General features: G+C 40.5%; 1 protein-coding gene across 1 annotated transcript in view; it reads left to right on the top strand.

The window, feature by feature from the left end:
• The first annotated feature begins 14,530 nt into the window (after window positions 1–14,530).
• Window positions 14,531–24,108, top strand: part of Ccdc50 (coiled-coil domain containing 50) — a 65,943-nt gene continuing 56,365 nt past the window's right edge. Inside the window, exon 1 of the mRNA XM_085685380.2 lies at window positions 14,531–14,751. Coding sequence (XP_085541506.1) covers window positions 14,703–14,751 — 49 coding nt within the window. The 5' untranslated portion in view covers window positions 14,531–14,702. The remainder of the gene's footprint in view (window positions 14,752–24,108) is intronic.

Here is a 24,108-nt window from a genome sequence, read left to right as displayed (position 1 = left end):
ACACCTTATCATCCTCCCAAGGCAGAGTGTTACCTCTGACACCATGATATAAATCTGCCTTCCCTTAAATGTCTTTGATAGATATTTTGCCATAGCTACTAGAAAGGTAATTCTCCTCTCTCTCTCCACCTTCTCCTATTGGACTCTGCACTGAAGTTGTACAGATTTGATATAATACCCCAGAACCAATTTTTTGACCGGCAGCAGCTGTGACATGAGACACTTCCATCTCTATCATGCAGCCCTTACAGCCCAGGAAGAGATTTTCCCTGTGAGCAGGAGAAAAACAGGAATATGGCCGTGGTATCTAAGAATACATTGCCTCAAAAGAAAAAAAAAAGAGCAATTCTTAGGCATCTATCTGTTCTACCCTAGAAAAATAACCAGCAGCAACCTAAGGTTATAGAGGAGAAAATTACTTTCTGTTAGTTTGTATCTCTTGTTCTTTTACTCCACCCTCCAAAAATGTTTGAAACATACAGCACTAACTAGATTCCAAATTAGCTCCAAAAATTGACTAACGCACTATCCTCACTTAATAACAAAGCCCCAAAGGATTTGGTTTGGGGCCCTGATGCTATGTGGACACCAGCCAGCCCTCTTGGAAGACTAGGAAAGCAGGAGGGATGATTGCCCTTGCTCATGGCTGCTGCTAAGCTTTTCACTAATTCCCTGCAGTGCCTTTGTTCACCTCTGACCTCTAACCCTCCTGCTGAGACAGAGGAGTTACTGGCAGGAGTGATGTAATTAAATGGAAGGTCCATAAGGACTTTGTGAAGAGAGAGAGAATCAGCAGCATCAGCTCCTCAGTTTAATTAGCTAATGAATGCCTCCGTCATTTTTATTGATGTCGAGCCTTGTTCTTACCACTCTGCTTGAATATAAAGCTGCACATTATGGCAGGAAGTATGCTCTTAATCCTTGGGTCCACGCTGGAGATTCCCCATGATCTGGATTTAACACCGTCATGCAAAATCCTCACCCACTATTTTTCAGTATGCCTTCTACATTCTGGGTCATGAGATGATGAGATGCTGTTTCACATGGAAGGAAAGTCAGTAGCAAAGGATAAACCTAGCGTGCTGAGAGGAATGGGCTCAGGACCATTTGGAGCTTTCTGTTGCCCTACGGACTCCACCATAAACTGGTGTCAGTCACTCTGCTCTATTAACAATACCAATATAAGGCCAATCAGAATGACAGCATCTATGGAACAGCTTCTTGGGTATTTCCCCAAACACCGACAAGATCAGCCTGTTCAGGATGCCTTACGATGACATTACAAAAGAGAGTGGGAGAGAGAATCGAGCCAAGTAAAGGCCAACTGTGTTTGCTCCTTAATGAGATCACTGACTTGATAATATTGTACCAAAGTTCCAGTGGCTGACTCGTGTTCTCTAATAGTGGTACTATGTTTGCCATTGCAGCCACTTTTCAGTGGCCAAAATCCCACATGTCCTGTGAGCCAAGGCATGGGCCCTCTTTTGCTTCAGACTACATTTTCAAGGATGTTTGAATAATAGTCAACCTCAAAAGCCGAGTGCCTTCTCCTCAAACAATAGGTTCATTTCTACTTTAGAGCAAGAAAGATAATATGTCTCACCAAGTTAAAGATGAAGGAAGATAGGGAACATTATAAAAGATTCAGGGTACCTACGCATGAGGCTCTCCTCTTGTAATACGTCCATTAAGCAGGTAGATACTGCCTAGCTGTCTTGCTAATACCCTTGATGAGTGAAGGCTGGGATATTGATCGATGTTATGTTCTGACTATTGTCCTTTCTGTGAAACCAAAACAAACAGACAAAAATCACTCCATTTTGTCTCCAGCTCCGGAATATTATATTTTCTGTCAACATTCATGAAATGCGGCTCACTAGCTTACTGACTATCTCAGACCCTTCACAGTCCTTAACCCTTGATACAGAAGACTTTTTCATTTATCTTTATGACCTATAAGGGTCACTGTTGCAGTTATCGTAATTCAAAAATCTGTTAGGTTTTATACTTGACCTAGTGCCTGTAGAGAGAACTGTGGCCCGCTTTTTCCTCCTATGCAAATCTTCAACCCTTCAACCATGGAAATTTAGTTTCATTGATGTCACTGGGTATTTTCTTTCATTATTATAAAGTTTACTTCTGCACTCATTTTGAATGTTTATTTTTGGATTTTTATGTAGTTTTACTTCTGTATTGAGGCTCCCCAACTCACAGCTCACTAAGACCATCTACTTCACTGTAGCTCAATAACACACATGTAATACTTGCTCATAATAATCTATTTATGTCCTTGCATACTAAATCCAGAATTTGGGCCATCTCAGTCTCTGTACTCATTGATTCTTAATTTTCTTTTTTCTTTTTTATATTTATCTTTTATGTCTACTTTTTTCACATCTAATAAAGCTTAGTTTAATGTTAAGGATTACGAGGATATTTTGCAAGAACATATTAATGTGATTTTTGGAGTAGAGTTTCTTTTTACTTTGTTCTGACAGGAAGCTTATTTTATAGATTTTTTTTAAATTTTACCAAGCCTGGTTTCAGGCTTCAGATTATCTATAAAGTATTCATTGTAGAATACCTCTTTCTAACCAAAGCCCCGGACGTGTGTTTCATTGCTGTAAAAGTTCTAATACTTTTCAACTTAAAGATTTTTTTGAAATTAAGATCTCTCTCCATACATAAATTTTAAAGAACATTTGATAAAAGGTACACAATCAAAAATCTTAAGATTTTGATAATAATTGCTAATAAATTTGTATTTATTAATTGAAGTCTTAGGTCCATATAAATATTTAAAACTTTCTTTATGAGAAATTTGTTACTTGAATAGTCTTCAGACAATTTTTTGTACACGTATACAGTTGTGGAACTTTACAGTAACAACTCCAGTATAACAGAGATTGGGGATTTTTACAGTAGACCCCAATGTATAAATGGTGGGAGTCAATTTATCAATGCTTCTGTTTTCACAGTAAGCTATGGGACTAATAATAAATACCACCAAAGACCTTAGAAGTGTGAGACAAGATGCCTCTTGGAAAAGGAAATTAATTTACCAGGAAAATATGTATAATTGGTAGCAGATTATCTTTGTGATATTGCCATGAAAGAAAATATGAGGAAGACCCGCATTTAGATCAAGTGTACCAGTTAGGGAGCAATTATTGCAATGAGATGCAGATTATAAACCAGTAAAGAAGAATGTTGGGGAAAAAAAATCAAGTGTGATTAACCCCAAGATGGGAGAGCAAATAGATTTCAGGCTCTGATGCGACTGTAGAACAGTCAGAGTTGGGGTTCTAGTAAGGGAGAAGGGACTGATGAAGAATCATAGTTTAAATAGCAATGCTACTAATTGGTTGTGGGAGTGTCTGGTTGAGATTGGACAGGGCAGATCATTGGCGGTGCCATTATATTTAGATACTTGTGCACTCCACTATGTTGTCGTTCAGTCCCCACTGTGAGGTACTGTGAGGGTGGAAACAGTCCAACTGCCTGACTAACATGCCTAAAGCCGGGAGAAGTGGGAGATTATTAGGTCTGATAAGGCCACCAGGATAAAGTTCCTATGATTAAATAGTATTGACTGCAGAAGAACAAGGAGAGGCAGACACATAAGCATGCATGTGTGTGCGTGCGCACATACACTCATCCCTATATGTCTTTTTTTTAAAGTTTATTAATTTACAAAAGTTTTCATTTCCACCCCTCCTCCCAACACCCTCCCACTCCCCCCACTCCCTCTCCTCCTCCCTCTCCATCCCTAAGAGCAGTCAGGGTTTCCTGCCCTGTGGGAAGTTCAAGTTCCTCCCCCCTCCCTCCAGGTCCAGGAAGGTGAGCATCCAAACAGACTGGATCCCCAAAATCCAGTCTATGCAGAGGAAACAAGTCCCAGTGTCATTGTCAATGGCTTTTCAGAAAGACTCCGGGCCAGCCACATTCAGAGAATCCGGCCACATTCAGAGAATCTGGTTGGATCGCGTCCTTGTTCAGTCCCAGTCCAACTGGCCTTGGTGAACCCTCATTAGATCAGTCCCCTTCTATCAGTGGGTGATCGCACCCCTTGCGGTCCTGATTTCCTTTTTCATGTTCTTCCTCCTTCTGCCCCTCATTTGGACCATGGGGGGCTCAGTCCGGTGCTCCAATGTGGGTCTCCGTCTGCATCGCCATCCTTCGCCGGATGAAGGTTCCCTCTGATCTTGCCCTCCCTGCTCACGTTCTTCTTCCTTCTGTTTCTCGCTTGGACCTAGGGAGTTAAGTCCAGTGTTCCAATGTGGGTCCCCGTCACTATCTCCATCCATCGTCAGATGAAGGTTCTATGGTGATAAGCAAAATATTCATCAGTATGGTTATGGGCCAAGGCCGGTTCAGGCACCCTCTCCTCTGTCCGGAGAACAATCTGGGGATCTGTCTTTTCTCTTGCCATTTATGCTCTGCACTACCCTGGGGTTCTGTTGGTAAGAAGATTAATATCAGATGAACCCATCTTATCTTGGATCAGATTGTAGGTAAAGTAAACCACTTTACTTTCTAATTTACTCAGTCTATGGTGTTGTGTAAGGAGGTCAAAGATAACGAGATAAGGTTACCAGAAGGATTGCCTGTGGAGATACTGACATCAATGAGATACAGGACGACAGGACAGTGAGAAAGGGCTGACAGTGTTTAGGAGTGAGAAGTTACCCAAGAGTACAGGTAACTGACACGACAAGTACAGCAAGAGATGAATGTGAGCATCAAGGAAGCTGAAAATACTTAAGAAGAGCTGTGGAACACATTCCACAGTAGACAAAGAGGTGACAAAAAGACAAAGAGACGCTTTTAGGTCATTGGATTATTGGTACTTAAATCAAATGGCTACTAATTTAGGGAACTGGTGGGACTGCAAAATCTTCGGGTAATAGGCAGTCTTCCTTAGGGATGGAAGGAAAAGGTGAAATTCAACAGGAAGCAGAGAGGATGTTTGTGGATAACAGCTGATAAGTTATACTGAACGGGACTGGGCAGCAGGGCTACATGGGAGTCTGGTTAAGTCTCTGAACTCCCCTTAGTACTGTCACAAGCAAGGACAGAGGCACAGTTCCAATCCACCACCCGCAAAACCCTGAGGTTCCTTTTCCCCTTCAAGACCTCTCTATTCAGGCTAAACCAGGGTTCACAGCTTTGATGAAGAGGAGAATTTGAGGGTGAGTTGGAGATTATGACATTTGCGACACAAATCTTAAACACAGATGTTAATAGAAAGAGAGGGTGGTGTGGGAGAATTGTCTGTATTCTGTCAACATGTATTTTAATAAAACGCTGATTGTCCAGGCATGGCTGAAGGAGCGGAAGGAGCTCCCGCAGCAAGAGGGATTCAGGAAAAAGACAGATCGCTGGGCATGAATATCTGCTTCTTTCAGGAGAGCCGTAGTTAAGTAATGCCTTCACAATGACATATGAAGGATTTGGGGGACTCCTGAGTTGCACATTTAATGGCTGCTCAGAGTGTTTTTCATTTTACTCATCTATTTATTGTAAAATATTTTATTTTATTTTTAAAATTATGTGCATGCATGTGTCTCTGTGTGGGCATGTACTTGCGAGTGTGGGTGCCTTGCAGAATTGGAAGAAGGCATAAGATCTCCCCCTGAAGCTGGGGACAGACAGCTGTGATCTACTTAACATGGTTGCTGGAAACTGAATGTAGGTTTTCTGTAAGAACATTGTGTGCTCTCAACCCTTGATCCATCTCTTCAGGCCAATCAGATTTTATATGTGTATATATATATATATATATAATATTATATACATCATATAATATATGTGCATATGTTGATTATATGCACTATACACCATGTATACATTATATGCATATATAAATTATCTACATATGTATGTACATTTCAGAAATGTAATTTACAGCAAGGTTAAAAATTATAAAATTTTCTTCTGTTAACTAATCTGTGAGATAGGATTATAAGAGTTATTGCCGATGTAGGAAAAGGACAGTTCTAGGAACATAAGGCTATACAACATTTTGTCCCACAAGTAAATGCATTTTATTTTTGTCACTAACAAGGTATCTTCTGGTGGCATCTGCAATTCCTGTCTTTCTCAGCAGAAAATGCAGATCACATATTAAGATGAAGGTGCTACCATCCCACCCCTTCCTTTCATACTATCAGCCACAATTCTCTATTTATATCCCACTTCAGTATGAGTGTACATATGAAAATTCTTTCAAGTCTGACACATACAGACATGAGCAGAATGCTGCTTTTGATATCTTGATAGTATCTGCGCTTACCTGAGTTATATCTCCCTAAAAGAGATATGCTGATTGGCTAGCTTCACACACTTCTGAATGTGACTGTATTTGAGGAAACTGGTCAAAATAAGAATGTGATAATGGGCTCACTCCTAATGTGACTGATGCTTGTGCATAAAAATGAGAAATGTAGGCATCGAATAGACATATTGCTTGCGTACATATGGAACAAAGATTCCATGAAGAAGGCAGACACCTGCAAGACAAAGAGACAGATGCTTCAGAAGAAACTAGATTTTTAAATACCTTTTGATACAGGAGGTCTCGCTTCTAAACTTGAAAAATATGTCTGTCATTTAATCCACTTATTGGATAATACTCTGGTATAGTGTCTGGGGGTGGGAGGAGGACACAATCTCCTTGGTGTAGGTAGAATATCTTTCTTTTTACCGTTTCATTTTGGAGCAGCTCTCTTATCTCTTAGGTAGATCCTCTTGATGAGGCAGCAAGAATTGGTTGTTCAAAGAGGGAGATGAGTCTTTTCTGATCTGAATAAAGAAATAAATTACTCTCGTTTTGTTCTTTTCTGATGATATGGGTACTGGTAGCCCAGGCTGGTTTCGAATGTACAACCTCCTGCCTCTACCTCCTGTATCTGATATTCCGTATGACACCATAGCCACTAACCTTCTTCAAGTTGAAAACCTATAATATATTTTAAAAAAAGGAATTAATGGTACCCATATTGCTTCATAAATAAAGGTTCTTATGTGTTAACATGACATCCATGCCATGACTTGGCCCTGGAGGGAAATTTTTAGGATCTGATCAAACTTAGGGATTATACTCCTTATAGGACAATTATTTAAATTGCAAAATTGATGTTTTAGAAAACCAAAATATGTGGTTATAGGAATTGATCACACATTCACTTATTTTTTATTGTTTTTATTGAGCTATTTTTTTGCTACACCCCCTTCCTTCCCTCTCCCCCTCTACACTCTCTCTTCCTTCTCCCCTGTGAGCCTCAGACTCCCAATTTACTCAGGAGAGCTTGTCTTTTTCTTCTTCTATGTTGATCCATTTAAGTCTCTCTTAGGGTCCTCTTTGTTGTCTAGTTTCTCTGCAGTTCTGAACTGCAGGGAGTTTTTTCTTTATGTCTAAAAGCCACACATGTCCTTGTCGTATGATTGAGCATCCTTTGGTTATATACTAGGGTATATATTAGTATTGGGAATTGCTAGGTCTTGAGATAAACTGTTTTCTAATTTTCTGAGAAATTGTCACATCGATTTCCAAAGCAATTGTTCAAGCTTGCACTCCCACCACCAATAAAGGATGTTCCTTTAACCCCACATCCTCTTCAGCATAAGCTGTCATCATTGTTTTTGATATTGACCATTCTGACAGTTGTAAGATGGAATCTCAGAGTTATTTTGATTTGCATTTCTCTGATGGCTAATGATATTGAGCATTTCTTTAAGTGTCTTTCAGCCATATAAGATACATTTAGTGAGACTTCTCTGTTTAGTTCTGTACCCCATTTTTGATTGAATTACTTGTTCTTTTAATGGCCAATTTCTTGAGTTCTTTGTATATTTTGGAGATTAGACCTCTGTCTGATGTGGAGTTGGTGAAGATCTTTTCCCATTTTGTAGGTTGTCATTTTGTCTTTTGACCATGTCCTTTGCTTTACAGAAGCTTCTCAGTTTCAGGAGGTCCCACTTATTAATTGCTGCTCTCAGTGACTGTGCTACTGGGGTTATATTTAGTAAGTGGTCTCCTGTGTCAATGTGTTCAAGTGTACTTCCCACTTTGAGGTTCAGTGTGGTTGGTTTTATGTTGAGGTCTTGATCGATTTGGGCTTGAGTTTTATGAATAGTGATAGATAAAGATCTATTTGCATTCTTCCACAGGTTGATATCCAATTATGACAGCACCATTTGTTGAATATGTTTTCTTTTTTCCATTTTATATTTTTAGCTTCATTGTCAAAAAACAGGTGTTCCTAGGTGTGTGGATTGATATCCAGGTCATAGTTCAATTGCATTGGTCCTCCTGTCTGTTTTTATGTCAATACCAGGCTGTTTTCTGTATTACTGTAGCTCTATAGTAGATTTTGAAGTTAGGGATTGTGATACCTCCAGAAGCTCCTTTATTGTACAGGATCATTTTGGTTAACCTGGATTTTTCTTTTTCCATATGAAGTTAAGTATTGTTCTTTTGAGGTCTGTGAAGTATTTTCCTGGAACTTTGGCGGACATTGCATTGAATCTGTATATCGCATTTGGTATTATTTCCATTTTTACTATGTTAGTTCTACCTAACCCAAGAGCATGGGAGATCTTTCCATTTTCTGGTGTCTTCTTCAATTTCTTTCTTCAAAGATTTAATTCTTGTCATACATCTCTTCCACTTGTTTGGTTAGAGTCATCCCAAGATATTTTATGTTTTTTTGTGGCTATTGTGAAGGGTGATGCTTATGTGATTTCTTTCTCAGTCCACTTATCATTTGTATAAAGGAGGGCTACTGATTTTTTTTTTAGTTAATATTGTATCCTGATATATTCTGAAGGTGTTTATGAGTTGTAGAAGTTCCCTGGTAGAATTGTTGGGGTCCCTTATGTATACTATCATATTGTTAGCAAATAGTGAGAGTTTTACTTCTTTTTTTGATTTGTATCCCCTTGATCTCCTTTTGTTGTCTTATTGCTCTAGCTAGAAGTTCAAGTAATATATTGAATAGATATGAAGGGAGGAGTGGGCAGTCTTGCCTTATTCCTGATTTTAGTGGAATCACATTTAGTGTCTCTCCATTTAATTTGATGTTGGCTGTCAGCTTGCTGTATATTGCCTTTATTATCTTTAGGTATGATCCTTGTAACCCTGTGCTCTCCAAGCCTTTTATCATGAAGGAGTGCTGAATTCTATTGAAGACTTTCTCAGCATTTAATGATATGATTATGTGGTATTTTTGTTTTTCAGTTTGTTTATATGTTGGATTACATTGACAGATTTTCATAAGTTGAACCATCACTGAATCTCTGGGATGAAGCCTATTTGGTCATGGTTGATGATTTTTCTGATGGGTTCTTGGATTTGGATTGAGTATTTTTGCCTCAATGTTCATAAGTGAAATTGGTCTGTAATTCTCTTTTTTAGTAATGCCATTGTGTGGTTTTGGTATTAGCGTAAATGTAGCCTCATGAAAAGAGTTTGGGAATGTTCCTTCTGTTTTTACCATGTAGAACAATTTGAGAAGTATTGGTATTAGTTCTCCTTTGAAAATCTTGTAGGATTTTGCCCCATCTGGTCCTGGAATTTTTTTTTTTTTTGGTTGGGAGACTTTTGATGGCTCTTTCTATTTCCTTAGCAGTTATATTCTGCTGAATTTGTTTATTCGGGCTAGGTTTAATTTTGGTAAGTGATATTCATCCAGAAAACTGTCCATTTCCTTTAAGTTTTCCAATTTTGTGGAATACAGGTGTTTGAAGTATGACCTGATGATTCTCTGTTGTTATGTTATCTCCTTTTCATTTCTGATTTTGTTAATTTGGATATTCTCTCTCTGTCTTTTGGTTAGTTTGGATAAAGGTTTGTCTATTTTGTTGTTTTTCTAGAAGAACCAACTCTTTGTCTCATTGATTCTTTGTATTGTTTTTTGTTGTTGTTGTTGTTGTTTCTCTTTGGATAATTTCAGCTCTCATTTTGAATATTTCTTGTCATCTTGTCTTCCTGGGTCAGTTCACTTATTTTTGTTCTAGAGCTCTCGGGTGTTCTGTTAACTCACTAGATTGGGACTTTCCCAGCTTCTTTATGTAGGTATTTAGTGCTATGAACTTTCCTCTTAACACTGCTTTCATTGTGTCCCATAAGTTTGGTCATTTTTATTGAATTTTAAGGAAGTCTTTAATTTCTTCCTTGACCCATTGGTGATTAAGGTGAGCATTATTCAATTTCTATTTGTTTGTGGGCTTTCTGGAATTAGTGTTGCTGTTGAGTTCTAACTTTAAGCCATGGTGATCTGATAAAATATGTAGGGTTATTACAATTGTTTGTATCTGTTGAGGTTTTCTTTGTTAATGAGTATGTGGTCAATTTTTGAGATGATTCCATGAGGTGCTAAGAAGAAGGCATATTCTTTTATGTTTGGATAAAATGTTCTATAGATAACTGTTAAGTCCATTTGAGCCATAACATCTATTCCCTTGTTTCTCTGTTAAGTTTCTGTCTGGCAGACAGGTTCAGTGGAGAGTAGGGTGCTGATGCCTCCCACTATTAGTATGTGGGGTTTAATACACATTCATTTCTTATTAAATTCTTTTAAAAATGAGCTATTTCCCCATGTTGCATTTCAGTCCTCTGCTAAAGATCTTCTAATCCTGAGCTTGAATTGTTCAGATTTGGGGCAGATAAAATGTAGGTGTGAGTCACTGAAGGCAAGTCCAGCCACGCAGGGGGTTTTCAAATCTTCAACTCTAGAAACTGGACGGGGAAGCTAGTTCCTTTCCATTACTTTCTCTCTTAAAAGGTGGCTGATTCTTTAAAGAGTAGGCATGACTTTAACTTTTTATGCTTGTTTGTTTCCACTTTTTTTCTGGTCAGAAATGTGGGTGTTTTAAAGGAAAGTAAAGCCATGGCCTTTTGAATACCTCACTGAATTAGTCAGCTTCTAGACAGGAAACATGTTCCAAGCAACATGATTTAACTGAAAAGAACGCAACTAAAAGACTATTCAACAGGGTTGTTGGCAGGCCTGAAGCAGCTAGCAAGAGTGGGAAGGCATTCAACCCAAACACTGCAGGGCATTGGGAGGAAGTGTGACCATCAGAGACCTATGCCAGCTTGAAGCCATAAAAAAAAAAGAAGCTGTCATTCTCATTTTCAGGCTCAACCTACTGGCCATCCCTTAAATCCTTTAATGAACCTCAGACCACAGAGGACTGTCCTATCCTTCATCACCTCCTATCTTACCAGGCAACTGGTTCACACCAGGCAACTGGTTCACACTAATTGGATAAATCCAAATCTGTCTCCTATCTTGAGTCTCTCCTGCTCAGTGGGGGCTTCCAAAGACAAACCAAATCAACACAAAATGAAACAAAAACCAAAACCAAAGAAACAATCCCCCTTTCTATTTCCCCATTGCACAACGGGCTCTCCTGTGCCTCTCTGCCCTTTTCCCTAGTTGGTAAAACCTTGTTTCCATGCCAAGCCTGCTGCTTTGTCTTCATGTTTGCTGCTAGCTTTTCTAATCATTATTTAGAAAGACATACCCATGGTACACCCTCTTTTACCAACCCAATGGGATTCCTTATTTCGCTCTTTATTTTTGGTCTCTGTATCTTTCAATGACTAATTGAGCTTACTTCTTCTGAAATTCCATATATATATATATATACATATATATATATATATATATATATATATATATATATATATATATATATATATATTCAAGACAGGGTTTCTCTGTAGCTTTGGAGCCTGTCCTGGAACTCGCTCTGTAGACCAGGCTGGCCTCAAACTCACAGAGAGATGCCTGTCTTTGCCTCCCAAGTGCTGAGATTAAAGGCATGTGCCACCACCACCTGGTAGGCACAAATACTTTAAATATTAATCTAGACTTTGACCTACTCAAAACCTGCTCAACTGGGTTCAGATCACCCCTTATGTCCCTCTTTTATGGCACACTTTAACTTTAAAAGGGGGCAGCCATGAGCTTTGCTTTTCTAATGCACTATTAAAAACATCAACAGTTTAGTCTTTTTTCTTATCCATTTCCTCAGTGCTGAGGGTCTCACATTCTCTTTGTGGGGTCTGGGCCTCTCTCTGATGTCCAGCCAATGGAACTGGAGTATGACTCTTATCATCTATCCTCCCCAAATTGCATTATTAAGGGGACATATTTCTACAATTACTTACAGCTCCAGGCCAAACTGAAAGGCCAGAGGCTGTTGCATTGTTAGTTTCTCTTGGCCTCATCTTAGCCAAAGGTACAAGAGTGGGGAGTCCTTATGAATGCCCATAGCTTTCCAGACCTCACAAGGCAAATAGCTACAACAGCCACAAAGTTTTAGTAATATGGGACTAATTAGATTTACTTATAGCTGTCATAATTCAGATCTATCAGGATGTAGATTTACTTGTAACTGCTTAAGCCAGAGCTTGTCTATATCAGAATAAAGAAAAAGCCTCTGTTCTTAAAGTCTCCAAAAACATCATTTAAAATACTAGCAATTTTCAAAAGCAGGGACCTGAACTGGCGAATTTTTAAAGATTTCTTTTTTATTGTATGTGTTAGTGTTTATCTGCATGTGTGTATGTATTTGCACCACATGTATGCTAAGAGTCTGTTAAAGCTTGAAGAGGGCATTTGGAGTCCTTGGAACTGGCATTACAGACAATTGTGAGCCACCTTGTGGGTTCTGGGAACATAACCTAGATTCTCTGCAAGAGCAACTGGTGCTTTTAAAAGCTAGAGCAGCCTTTCTGGTTCTAACTGGTAAATTGTGAAATGGCTCACAGAGCACAGATGTTTGTTTCTGGTCCCTGGAAATCGGTGGGAGGAAAGAAGGGGCCCTTTCAAGTTTGTCTTCTGGCCCATCATGGTTAAGTTTAGCACATGGGAAGAAGACTGCAAGACAGACTCTGTGGTTCCTCTCTTTCTTCTGATTTTATTACTTCAGGCCAAACTCAACAGAGAGCAAAAACGAGGAGCTCCAAGTGATGCATCTATGGATGTGTGTCTCCCAGGATAGAGCTTGGGGGAAAAAAAGTGAAAATAATTTAGAGAGAAGAAAAGAAAAGAAGAAATGCTGTCGTTATAAATGTTCTCTAGAACCACAGAAGATTCAAAACAGAACCATATATGGCAGGACAATTAAAAATATCCCCAAGCCTACTTCGCTATAATTTCATTCTTCACACTGAGTTTTAAAAAGTGTTCTATTACAGGGGTGTGCAGATTTTTCTTGTAAAGGCTTTGCTAGTACTTTAGAACTTGGGCTTAAAAGGCAAAATTGAAAAATGGTTCGATATTTTTAGTCCTTTGAAATGTAGTATTTAAACAAATATAAAATAGTCACTCAAATTCAGCGGGCTGAATTTGGCTTTTGGGCAACAGCCTCGTCAACCTCTGATCTAATTTTTTGCTCTGTTTTTCACCTTAATATCTGCTAGGCAATTTTAATGTCAAGTAAAAACCACACCACTTCCTCCTGACCTCTCACACTAGGCTTCTGAGCTGAGATCGAACACCAGCTCATGCCAGTCGCTGAAGCGACCTAATGAACTTTGAGAAGACAGAGGCTGGGCAAGATTAGAGTTCAGCAATCCTGCTAGCAAACCTGGAAGCTCTGAGGAGGAATTGTTTCGCTACTGTGTTTCCACGAGAAAGTGCCCTTTTCTTTGCTTTCGTTTATCTCTGCTTATCTTCAGTTTAGTTTCATTGTCTGCTAGTGAGAGTTCCACTCAGGAAACAGAATACTAATTTGCCACCCTGCCCTTTCTGTAGCAAACCCAGGGAAGCAGTCTGCTCCACCCGATTTGGTCTCATACCCATTCTTCAATAAATATGCATGGCTCGTGGACTAAAGGACTGAAAGATAGGAGCAGTGATGACAGGAGTTTAGGTCAGGAACGTTCCCCTTAGCAGGAAGAGTCAGTTCCTAAAGGAAAGTGCCACGCTGTGCCCATGGGGAAGGAGATCCACAGGAAAGCTCCCCTGTTCCAGGGAAACACAAATGTCAGAATTACAGACCAATGTGTGGCATGTTGGCAAGGTGGGATGCCAGATACAAGTCTCTGTCACAATCTCTCCACCCCGATAGCGCACATCAGATTTGGTAGACATGGATTGATCATTGCTGAACGACTATGACTCACTTCTCCCGGCTGGTTGTGAACATTCTTTTTCCAGAAGGGCCCAGAATTTTATTAATTCGGTGTGCTTTAATTCAATGTGTTGCTCCCCCTTTTAAAGGTCCATAAATACATATATATGCTCAAACCCTGGATACAAGAGAGCCTGCTTGGCACTCAGTAATCATTTTACAGAAGTCTCAATCTCAGAGAGGCTCTCAGACAGGTCCTATCAGGTCGGGCTGGCAGGTGCAGCCGTCGGTCCCTTCCTCCAGGACACCGATCTGCGGCCGGGTCTGGGCGCGGCAGCCACAAAAGCAAGGAGGAGGAGGAGGCAGTCTGGCTCGCACGCCCGTGCGTGCGGTGCAGCCCTGCAGCTCCCGCCCCCCGCCGCCGCTGCCGCCGCCGCCGCCGCCTTTCTGTCTCCTCTCTCCCTCCGTACTGGACTCCGGTGCATTTCCGGCCCGGGGGGACTTGGGCGTCGAGCGGGCCCGGGTTCGCGGGTGGCTGCGGCCGTCCGGCTGTGTGGGCGTGCGTGCGCCGAGGTCTCCTCCGTGCGCCCGCCCGAAGCCGAGCGGGCGCCATGGCCGACGTGAGTGTGGATCAGTCCAAGCTGCCGGGCGTGAAGGAAGGTAGGCCGGGCCTCGCTCGCGGGTCCCGGGGAGCGGTGGGGCGCGGGGCTGGCCAAGCGCGCGAGGACCCGGCCTGGGCCGCCTGGGGCTGCGGGAGGTTCCACGGCCGGGACCGCGGCCCGGTTCTGTCCAATGGACGCTTAGTGTGGTAGAAACCACAGCCCAGCCAGGCTGGCCAGGGCCAGGGGGCGTTCAGAGTGGAGCCTTTGTTTTGAAACATGACCCTTTCCTTCTGCTCTTTCTGCTCGCTCTTCTCCCTCCTCTTTCTCTCCTCTACTTCCTCCCTCCTTCCTTCTCTCCCTCCTCCTTATCCTCCTCCCCTCTCCCTTCTAGCAGTATCTGGCTGGCTCTTTCTCACCTTCCAAAGGGTTTCACGGTGTAAGCTTGGTATTGCCTTAAATGGATGGACCCCAAGTCCCCATAAGCATCACCCTCTCCCTTCTTTTTTAGTAAAGACCAGAATGGAAAGGGTGGGGAGTCTCGTGACCCTCATTTTTCATGGCTCCCACATTGAAGTCCAGGAAAATAAGATTGCCTAGTCCTGGCCAGGCCGAGCACTGCAAAAAAGCCTTCATCACATGCCCTCGGGACTAGCATTTTTTAAAAATTGTTTTGGTTACTGGCTCATCTTAACTTCAGTCGTTGGCTCTCCAGTTTTAGGAAGTTCCAGATTTAAGCATGTCAAACCCCAGAATGTTTAAGTGTGCTATGGTAAAGCCAGAAGTTCGCTGGGCCTTTGTTGTGGATCCCATTGGTTTCTTCTGGGATCTGTGGCCAACCCTGGGGAGTGTTTAAGTGAAAACTAAGGAATTTGCTTTCTTCGGACTTTAGGTTTCCTTGCTAACTTAATGTGACGCAAATGGTCTTGCCCAGGCCAACCTAGAAATCCCAAGCCTAACTAGTGACTGTTTGGCTGCCTCTGCCCTGCAGTTAAAGGGAGCTCAGTGGCCCATAGTTCAAATTGTGGATGGTTTGGATCTACTCCTTTGTTTCTAAAGGGTAATAATGTCCTCAGGCTAAGCTTTTAGTGTTAACATTTTTCCATCATTTAGGTTCCTGGCTTGACTTTGATTATTAACCTTTTTCTTTCTTTCTTTCTTTTTTTTTTTTTTTTCCTTTTTTAAGTTCCCAGAGGCCAAGGAGCTGAACGATGGGGAAGGCAACTGGTTCTTTACCAGGAGACCTGTTGTAGAGCTTGTCTCTTCCAGGCTGTCTCCTGGGTTTTGTGTACATGCGTGTTGGCTGGTTTTCTGTCTGAAGAGAAAGCCTTGGTAGTACTCTCATTGTTTGTGGGTGTGGCAGAGAGTGAGACTTGGACCTCAAACAAAGACTGGTACTCAAAGCTTCAGCCCCCTGGTGCTCTGCCTTTCCCCCTTCCCCAACTGTCCATCTTGTGTCAGTGACCTGGAAAGCACTTTAGGTTTGTGGAATCTTTGTAAGCTTGAGGTCTTCTGATTTCTTACCAGGACAGGCCTAACTCCTGCTAGTGTCTGAGTTCACACTTGCCATCTAAAACTGTTTCCCATTCCCAAACACCAAGAGTCTGGATACATTCAAATTGGTTTTCATTTTGGAGAACATGCTTGGCATTCCTGTTTACATACTGTGATAAACTGATAAGAATATGTAGTGTGGCTCTCTTCACGTGCCCTTGTTAGATTAGAATTTGATCCTAGCTCACTTTGAAGGAGTTGGAAGCTGTTGGGGTCCTTGTCCTTGGGAAGACCTGGCTTCTCTGGTCCTAAGATCATCAAAGGGCGCAATAGATTTATTAGGAGCACCCAACAGTGGGGAGATTTTGATCTGTGAAGTATTCAAGTCTAATAACTTGTGTCTTTCTCTCATATAATGCTTAATTATGGCCCAGTTACCACCCAACAATATCTTCCCCCTAATTAAAGAGAACTCGAAGGTGCCCACAGTGGAGCAGAGTGTGCCCTGACACTGTGCAGTCCTAAAACTCCAAGGGTCTTAGTAGCACTTTGCTTAATATTTTGGCTCAGGTTTTTGAATATTATTAAAAAGATATCTGTCTCTGTGTTTTCCACTTTTCTTTTGATTTTAAACCTTGGTGGCTTTTATAAGGTACAGTTACATCTGTTGTCATGGGGTGGTTCCAATGGAGTCTGGGATGATATAAATGAATTCCTTTTTCCTACTGTCCTTTCTTTAAGAGAAGATAGGACACTTTAAAACTGATGTATCAAGAACAGGTATCAGGGTACCATAATATTTCCATGTCTTATTTCCAAGGTTAACATGTAATGTTTGCCTCGTTGGTTTTTATGGAGGTCAGAGCTTCCGTCAGACCCTTTATATACACACACAGTCGGGATGTTCATACACTTTCAAAAGCAAATTAGGAAACAAAGACGACTGAGTTTGTACAGGTGAAAAGAGTGAAGTCATTTAAATGTCCGTTCACTCCCGTTTCATAGTCAACGTATATTTTGAACATCCATATGCTTTTGTAATGAAAAATGTGTCTTTCTTTTAGTGGTTCGCCAAATCTTGTTTTGTGTTCCTATTGTTTAGATGGCAAGGCTGATCATTTCCCACATCCTTAATAATCTGCACCCTCCACCCCATTGTGTGCACGCAAGTAGCAACATGGCTAACATTTAAAATCAGTGCACACAGGAGTGACTTCTTTTTAGAGTATAGGCCCTGTTTTCAAGCCAATTATTTTTTATAATAAAAGATAAAATTCAATGTAGTTTTAGAAATAGCTATATAAATAGTCATACCTAGAAAATGCTGGTTGATTTTCAGTCTGAGACTACCAGGTGGCACAGTGGGGTAAATTAATACTGTAACTTCAGAACTTCAAGAGGAAGAGAAAATAATGCCTGCCCCAGTAAATTACCCAGTAGCTCCAGAGATCCAACACTTAATGCCTGCCCTCTGGGCAGCTGATGTGGGATCAGCATTTGTCTGGTTCCAGGGAAAGGTTTCCTTTCCTTTTCTTCAAATTTCCACAGCGGATTGTGCTGACTTTAATGAGATTCCGATTAAGACTCTTTGAAACATTTTATTTACCTCACTGTATTCTCCACATCTACATTCATGGCTTTCATGGGCCAGAAATTATGCAGGTAATAGTTGAATATGTGAATGAATGAATAACTGAGTGAGTGCACATATTTTAGATGTTCCCTGTCTGGTTTAGAATTCTGTCTATACCATAACTGTTTTAGATTCCTTCTCAGACTATAGGCTTTTAAAGACATAGTTCCTTTTAATTCTAGCACATACCAGTAATGCCACCATTGAGTTTATAAGGACACACATACTTTTACATACACACACACACAGATACACATATATGTGAATATATATTTTGTAAGTAGAGTTCATCTGATAAACATATAAGACATACAAAAGAAGAAATTTCTTGTTTTAAATTCTGGCTTTAGAAATAATATGGGAGTAAAAATATACTGAAATCATTATTTTCTTAAGTACAAAGTGATGTGACACAATTTGGGAACTCTATAAACAGATTTTTACAAAAATAAATTTTTTAACTCTAATATTTGGTTGTTTAGACTACATGTATGTCTGCACTATGTGGGTGTTTGGTGGCTGTGGAGCGCAGAAGGTGGTGCAACACCTGGAACCGGCATTACAGATGGTTATGAGCTGCCATGTGGCTTCCAGAAATTGAATACAAGGCAACTGGAAGGACACTCAGTGCTTTTAACCTCTGAGCCATCTCTCTAGTCTCTAGATACAGATTTTCTAAAACAGTCTGCTCATTGCCATATAAGGTGTGAGGGTAGCTGCATAATACAAGTGCCTTGGGCTAAATGGCTGAGATCTAGACTGCAATTTATAATGTGTGGAGTTGCTCTAAAGAACCCTCAGATTTAACTGTTTGTGCTGTGCCTGTAATCTCAACAAGCAGGGGGATTATAAGTCGGAGGCAATCTTGAGCTACACATAAGAGACACTTTCTCAGAACCCAAACAAACTTGTATACTTTTACAATCATATGTGTTCTAAAAGTACCTCTAGCTCAAAGAGGTAAAAGCCTGTCCCTTTATTGTACAATGCAGGTAAGTAATTGTTTCTTGAATGAATAAGTGCATTTTCCCCAAATGGACAAGTTGTTTTTAAGTCGAAAACAACAAACACATGCACACACACACACACAAACCCCACAATCCTGCATGTGAAGAGAGTATAATTGCCATTTAGAAAATGTGAAGTTCACTGCTATTTTTGAAAAGATAGAGTAGAAACACTACAAACTATTTCTGTTGGCAAAGTATTCTTTTTCATTATGAGTATCCAGGGAGCAGAGATGGGCATCGCGTACTAAACAAGTGAGGTTTTGTTTTGTTTGTTTGCTTGTTTTTGTTTTTTGAGACAGGGTTTCTCTGTAGCTTTGAAGCTTATTCTGGAACTAGCTCTTGTAGACCAGGCTGGCCAGGAACTCAAAGAGATCCCCTTGCCTCTGCCTCCCAAGTGCTGGGATTAAAGGCGTGTGCCACCACCGCCCAACTACAAGTGAGGTTCTTAGTGGGATTTGTTGCTGATTCAGTCTTCCCTCCTTTCCTGTCCCTTTTTCGTCTTTCCCTCCCACCTTTTCTTTCAGTTGCTGTGTGGATATGTAAGTATAACTTCTGAAGTGCTTCATGCACTGTTAGTGTGTTTAAGTGTAGAGTGAGAATTAGGAATAGTAAGACTGTCTCAGGGATTTTTCTGAGGAGTTATTTTGGGCATAATATTTTCCATGATGTTTCATGGGCTTTTTTTTTTAACTAAACATTTTTTTTTCTTTTTAGCTCTCTTGTTTGAGCAAATAACTTATTCCATGGATTCCTGAAAGTCACACTTCTGCCTCAGTGTTTTTCTACTTAGAAAAAAAATGCTTGTATTTCTTGTATACTTAGCCTTCATGAAAGGGTTAATATTTAAGGATATAAGCTGTCTAAAATTAAACTTCTTAGGGAAGTAAACTCAATAGAAATCATAGTTCCTAGTTTCTCCTTACTTTCTATGTACATTTTCCAGATAAATGAATTTTGCTTCAGTGACCAAAAGCACTGTTAGTGCCATTAGATGAAAGATTTTTTTTAAACTGGTGACACACTTAAAGATGTCCTTGCTTCATAAATAGACAATTAGGACACCTAGATCTTTGATAAGACCTACAAAGGATAATTGGTTTTATATTCAGATGTTTGAAATAAGAAACTAATATAAAGGAGTGCTCAGATACTATTTTTTTGAAAAGGTGACAAATAAGAACTCTTCTCTTTGACACAATTTCATTTAAAACACATTCACACAAACATGAAGGTGTGCACACCAGGTAGCTGGTGATCACAGACAGTGTCACGAAAACCTTACTGTTCACACAGTATTGAGCTTACTGTTTACTTCTTATTGAGCTTGGACAATTCTCTGTACATTCTGAAGGTGCATCTTTAAGACATCCAATTTACAAATGAAGTCAGTTTTAAATCTTCGTCTAATATCACAACATTGTACGCAACATTATGAAATACCTCTATGCAACCTTTTTAAATGTTAGTGTCTGATACCTCATCAATCGCAAAGAAAAGATAACTTTTAAATTTTGCTCAGTGGAACTTGCCTAAGATAAATATTTTGATATTTCAGTTACTAGTGTGAGTTTACTTTGATATCAAACCCAGGGCTTTCTATATGCCAGGCAAACTGAGCTACAGACCTAGTAGCTAGTCCCAAGAGACCCAACTTTTAAAATAAGTTCTCATTTTTTTTTAGCTTATTGCTTGAGTAATTGACTGTCTTCACAGTCTCTTATGTGCATTTGCATAGATGAAATGCTACTTCAGAGACTCAGTCAGAGGTGTACCTAGACCAGTGTGCCACCAAACCCTGAAAGCTTTAAGCTTTCTATCTGATGGATGTTTGTAATCCTTAGTGACAGATATGACGGATAACTAGTGAGGTCACCACTGGACTTTTTGCTTTCTTTTTGACAGTGTCTTCAAGCAGGGGTTAATGTCCCTCAGTTTGCTCTAACCATGCATATGGTAAAGTGTGAACAGCATCCGTTTGTGCTGCCCTCGCCTCTGTCTCTGTGTTCACAGCTTGCTCAGTCTTGTTTCCTTACCTTAGAGGAACTCACAATTTACTTTAAAAATCCCATTCTCTAACTTTGAGGGCACTGGGAAATGAAGTAGAGAAAGATGGAGAAAGGACTCAATTAAGGCTCTGTTCGTTCCCATTTGCAGTTCTCATTTGTGCTCACATCTGGGCTAGCAGCTCTTTTAGAGAGTGTCATTGTCTTCATTATAGGTCACATTCTGGCTCTGCCTACAAAACGTTTCTTGTTTTGTCAGCGATAGCTGGATTCTAAGTTGAGGTCTGCTTCTTTTGTTTTCCCAGATGTCTGCTGTCTGGATTCATAATTTTAAACTGTTCTGTATTGTATGTGCAACCCGTTCTTTTGTTGTTGTTTTTTCCTTTTATTGAAAATAGATTCTTTCCTAATATATTCTGATTATAGTTTCCCTTCTCCTCCTCCCAGCTCTCCCCTACCTCTCCTGTCTTCCAGGTCCACCCCCTTTCTCTTTCTCGTTAGAAAAGAACAGGCTTCTGAGAAATACCAACCAAACATGGCAGGTTGAAATATAGTGAGATAAAGCAAAATCATCATTTTGAAGTTGGACCCAGCAACCTGAGGGGAGGAAAAGAGTCCCAGGAGCAGACACAAGAAGGAGATACACACTCATTCTCACACTCCTGAGATCCATAATAAATAATAAATAAAAATACAAAATAAAGCTAAAAGCTTTACTATATATGCAGAGGACCTGATGCAAATGTAGGTAGGTCCTGTGCTTGCTGCTCCAGTCTCTGAGTTCATGTGTGCCTTGCTTAGTTTACTCGGTGGGCCTTGTTCTTCTTGTTCTTCAACTCCTCTGGCTCTTACATACTTTCTGCCTCTTTTTCCTTGTGGTTCCCTGAGTTCTGAGTGGAGGGATTTGGTAGAGATATCCCAATTAGAACTATGTGTTTCAGTGTCTTTGTCTTTCTCCCTCCCTGCTTAATGTCTAGCCCTGGGTCTCTGCATCTGTTTCCATCTGCTGTTGGAGGAAGCTTCTCTGATGATGACTGGATAATATAGAAGAATATCATTAGGAATCATTTCAGAATGTCACTAAGAGTCATTTTAGTAATGCTTTTTTTTAGACCTGTACCTGTAGTGTTTGGTTTTATCCTATGTCTTTGGGATGTCTAGTCTCTTTTCTTGGTTACCTTAGAAGTGTTGGGCATGGGTTCTGTCTTGTAGAGTGGACCTTAAATCAAATCAGACACTAGTGACTACTCCCACCACCAGTTCTGTGCCATCCTTGGCCTAGCATATTTTGCAGACAGGACAGATTATAAGTCAAAGGTTTTGTGGTGCGTTGGTATTTATGTTTCTCTTTTGGTTGCCTGAAGAGTACCTTCCTGCACTTAACACTCTACTTTTGGTTGGTGACTCTAAAGGCTGATGGCCTCTAGGTTACTGCTTCCTCCAAGGCTGCTGTGCTGTCCTATCATCCGTCCCTTGCTCTTGGGGCTCCAGCACCTAAGCCTGCTGGACCCATGCATGCTGCCCATTCCCTTGCTTTCATGTGCTTTCCAAGTGGCTTATGTCAACCTCTCTTGTCAGGCATTCTGTATCAAGGTTGTCGTCACCCATCCTGGTTGGAACGGTGAGCCATGAGCATGTTTTGTTGTTTTTAGCTTTGTAGAGTTGGTATTTGAAAGCTGGTAACAGAAAGCGGCATTGTTGAAAAACCAGGGGTTTGGTGATTGAGTGGGATCCTTGTTAGATCCTTTCTGGCTGTGTAAATACAAAGCTTCATTGACTGGTCAAACCAAGACTGTCTTGAGGGTCATGATTTATTTTGAAATTCAGAGTTATTAAGCGAAACATAAAGTGTACACTATAAAATGCATTAGACATGATTGAGGCTTCATGAATTCAGTACCAAGTTTACGAAGACTCTTCTTACTGTTTACTCTCTATTTATGGGTTTCCCTGTGTGTTCCCTAAAAATGTGGGGAGCAGATGTTGAACTGATTTTGTCATACAAGAGTGCTAAGAAATGTGCACTTTGATTCTTTTTTTAGTAATATGTAATATAACTATCATTTTTATTTTAAGATAAGGTGTAGGAGACTACTTCTTTGCTTCCATACCCTTGTCTTGTAACCCAGCCACCCCTAGAATTACTTTGTAATACTTGGATCAGCTTAAGAGTGCGTTCAATTTTACATCTGCTTGCAGTGTAAAAATTCAATTCTGCTGAGAAGCTTCTTTGTAAAGGAAAATACTTTATACCTATATCTGTAAGACCTGGTTTTGTATCTCTTCTTTACTATATTGTACTACTCTGCTCTAGCACAATGGGTTTTCAACCTGTGGGTCATGACACTTTTGGGGTCGAATGACGTTTTCACAGGGGTTGCCTAAGACCATCCGAAAACATAGATATTTACATTGTGATTCAAAGTAGTACCAAAATTACAGTTACGAAGTAGCAATGAAAATAATTTCATAATTGGGGGTCAGCACAACATGAGGAACTATTAAAGGATCATGGCATTGGGAAGGTTGAGAACCACTGATCAAGCAACTCAGAGAAGTCAGTCCCATCTTTTGGTTCCCGTTTCCTTACCTGTTCCTCAGATGTTTACTGGGCCAAGTTCTTGAGCTTGCTGTGAGAGTACAGTAGACCTTGACATGTCGTGCAGTGCGGTGGGACTTTCCATCTGGTAATGCTGCTGACCGGGTTGCTTTCTATTCTTGCCAGCATTGTTTCTGTGAGCCTTAACCTCTACCCTCTGCCTGGAGTTTATGTCTTCACTATGCAGCTGGAGGCTTTCTCCATTCGTAACACCAGACCTACCTAGCTAAGCTCGAGAAGTGATTCTCTGTAAGCCTGAGCTACCTCTTTCCCATGTGTCTCCTGAGCTCCCTTTGAAGTACCTATTCCTTGACCAGTCTGCCCCATTCTCTGAACAGTCAACTAGTGTGTTGACTAGGACACAAGCGGACTAGGTTTTAGGGTTTTGTCTGTTAGATAGTACTCTGGAAAATTGTGTTTCCCACACAGGATGATCTGCTGTAATTGAACTGCTGCTAGGGTATGACCTAGCATCCTTTCCTGAGCTCACTAGGGTAGCGGTGGGAACGAGGGTTAAATCATGTTTACTTTACTTCCCTTATATGAATTCTCTCATCTCTGAGATATCTAAAGGAGTTTTGTATTTGGGTTTGTTGCAGGGAATCGTCTAATCTGTTTAAAGGTTGATGTTAGTTTTGTAAGATCCTGGTAAAATACATACATTATTCAGGAATTGCTG

Source organism: Myodes glareolus, chromosome 2, assembly GCF_982192425.1.
Source record: "Myodes glareolus chromosome 2, mMyoGla1.1, whole genome shotgun sequence".
NCBI lineage: Eukaryota > Metazoa > Chordata > Mammalia > Rodentia > Cricetidae > Myodes > Myodes glareolus.
Note: the sequence above shows the minus strand (reverse complement) of the source record. Positions and strands in the feature narration are given on the sequence as shown.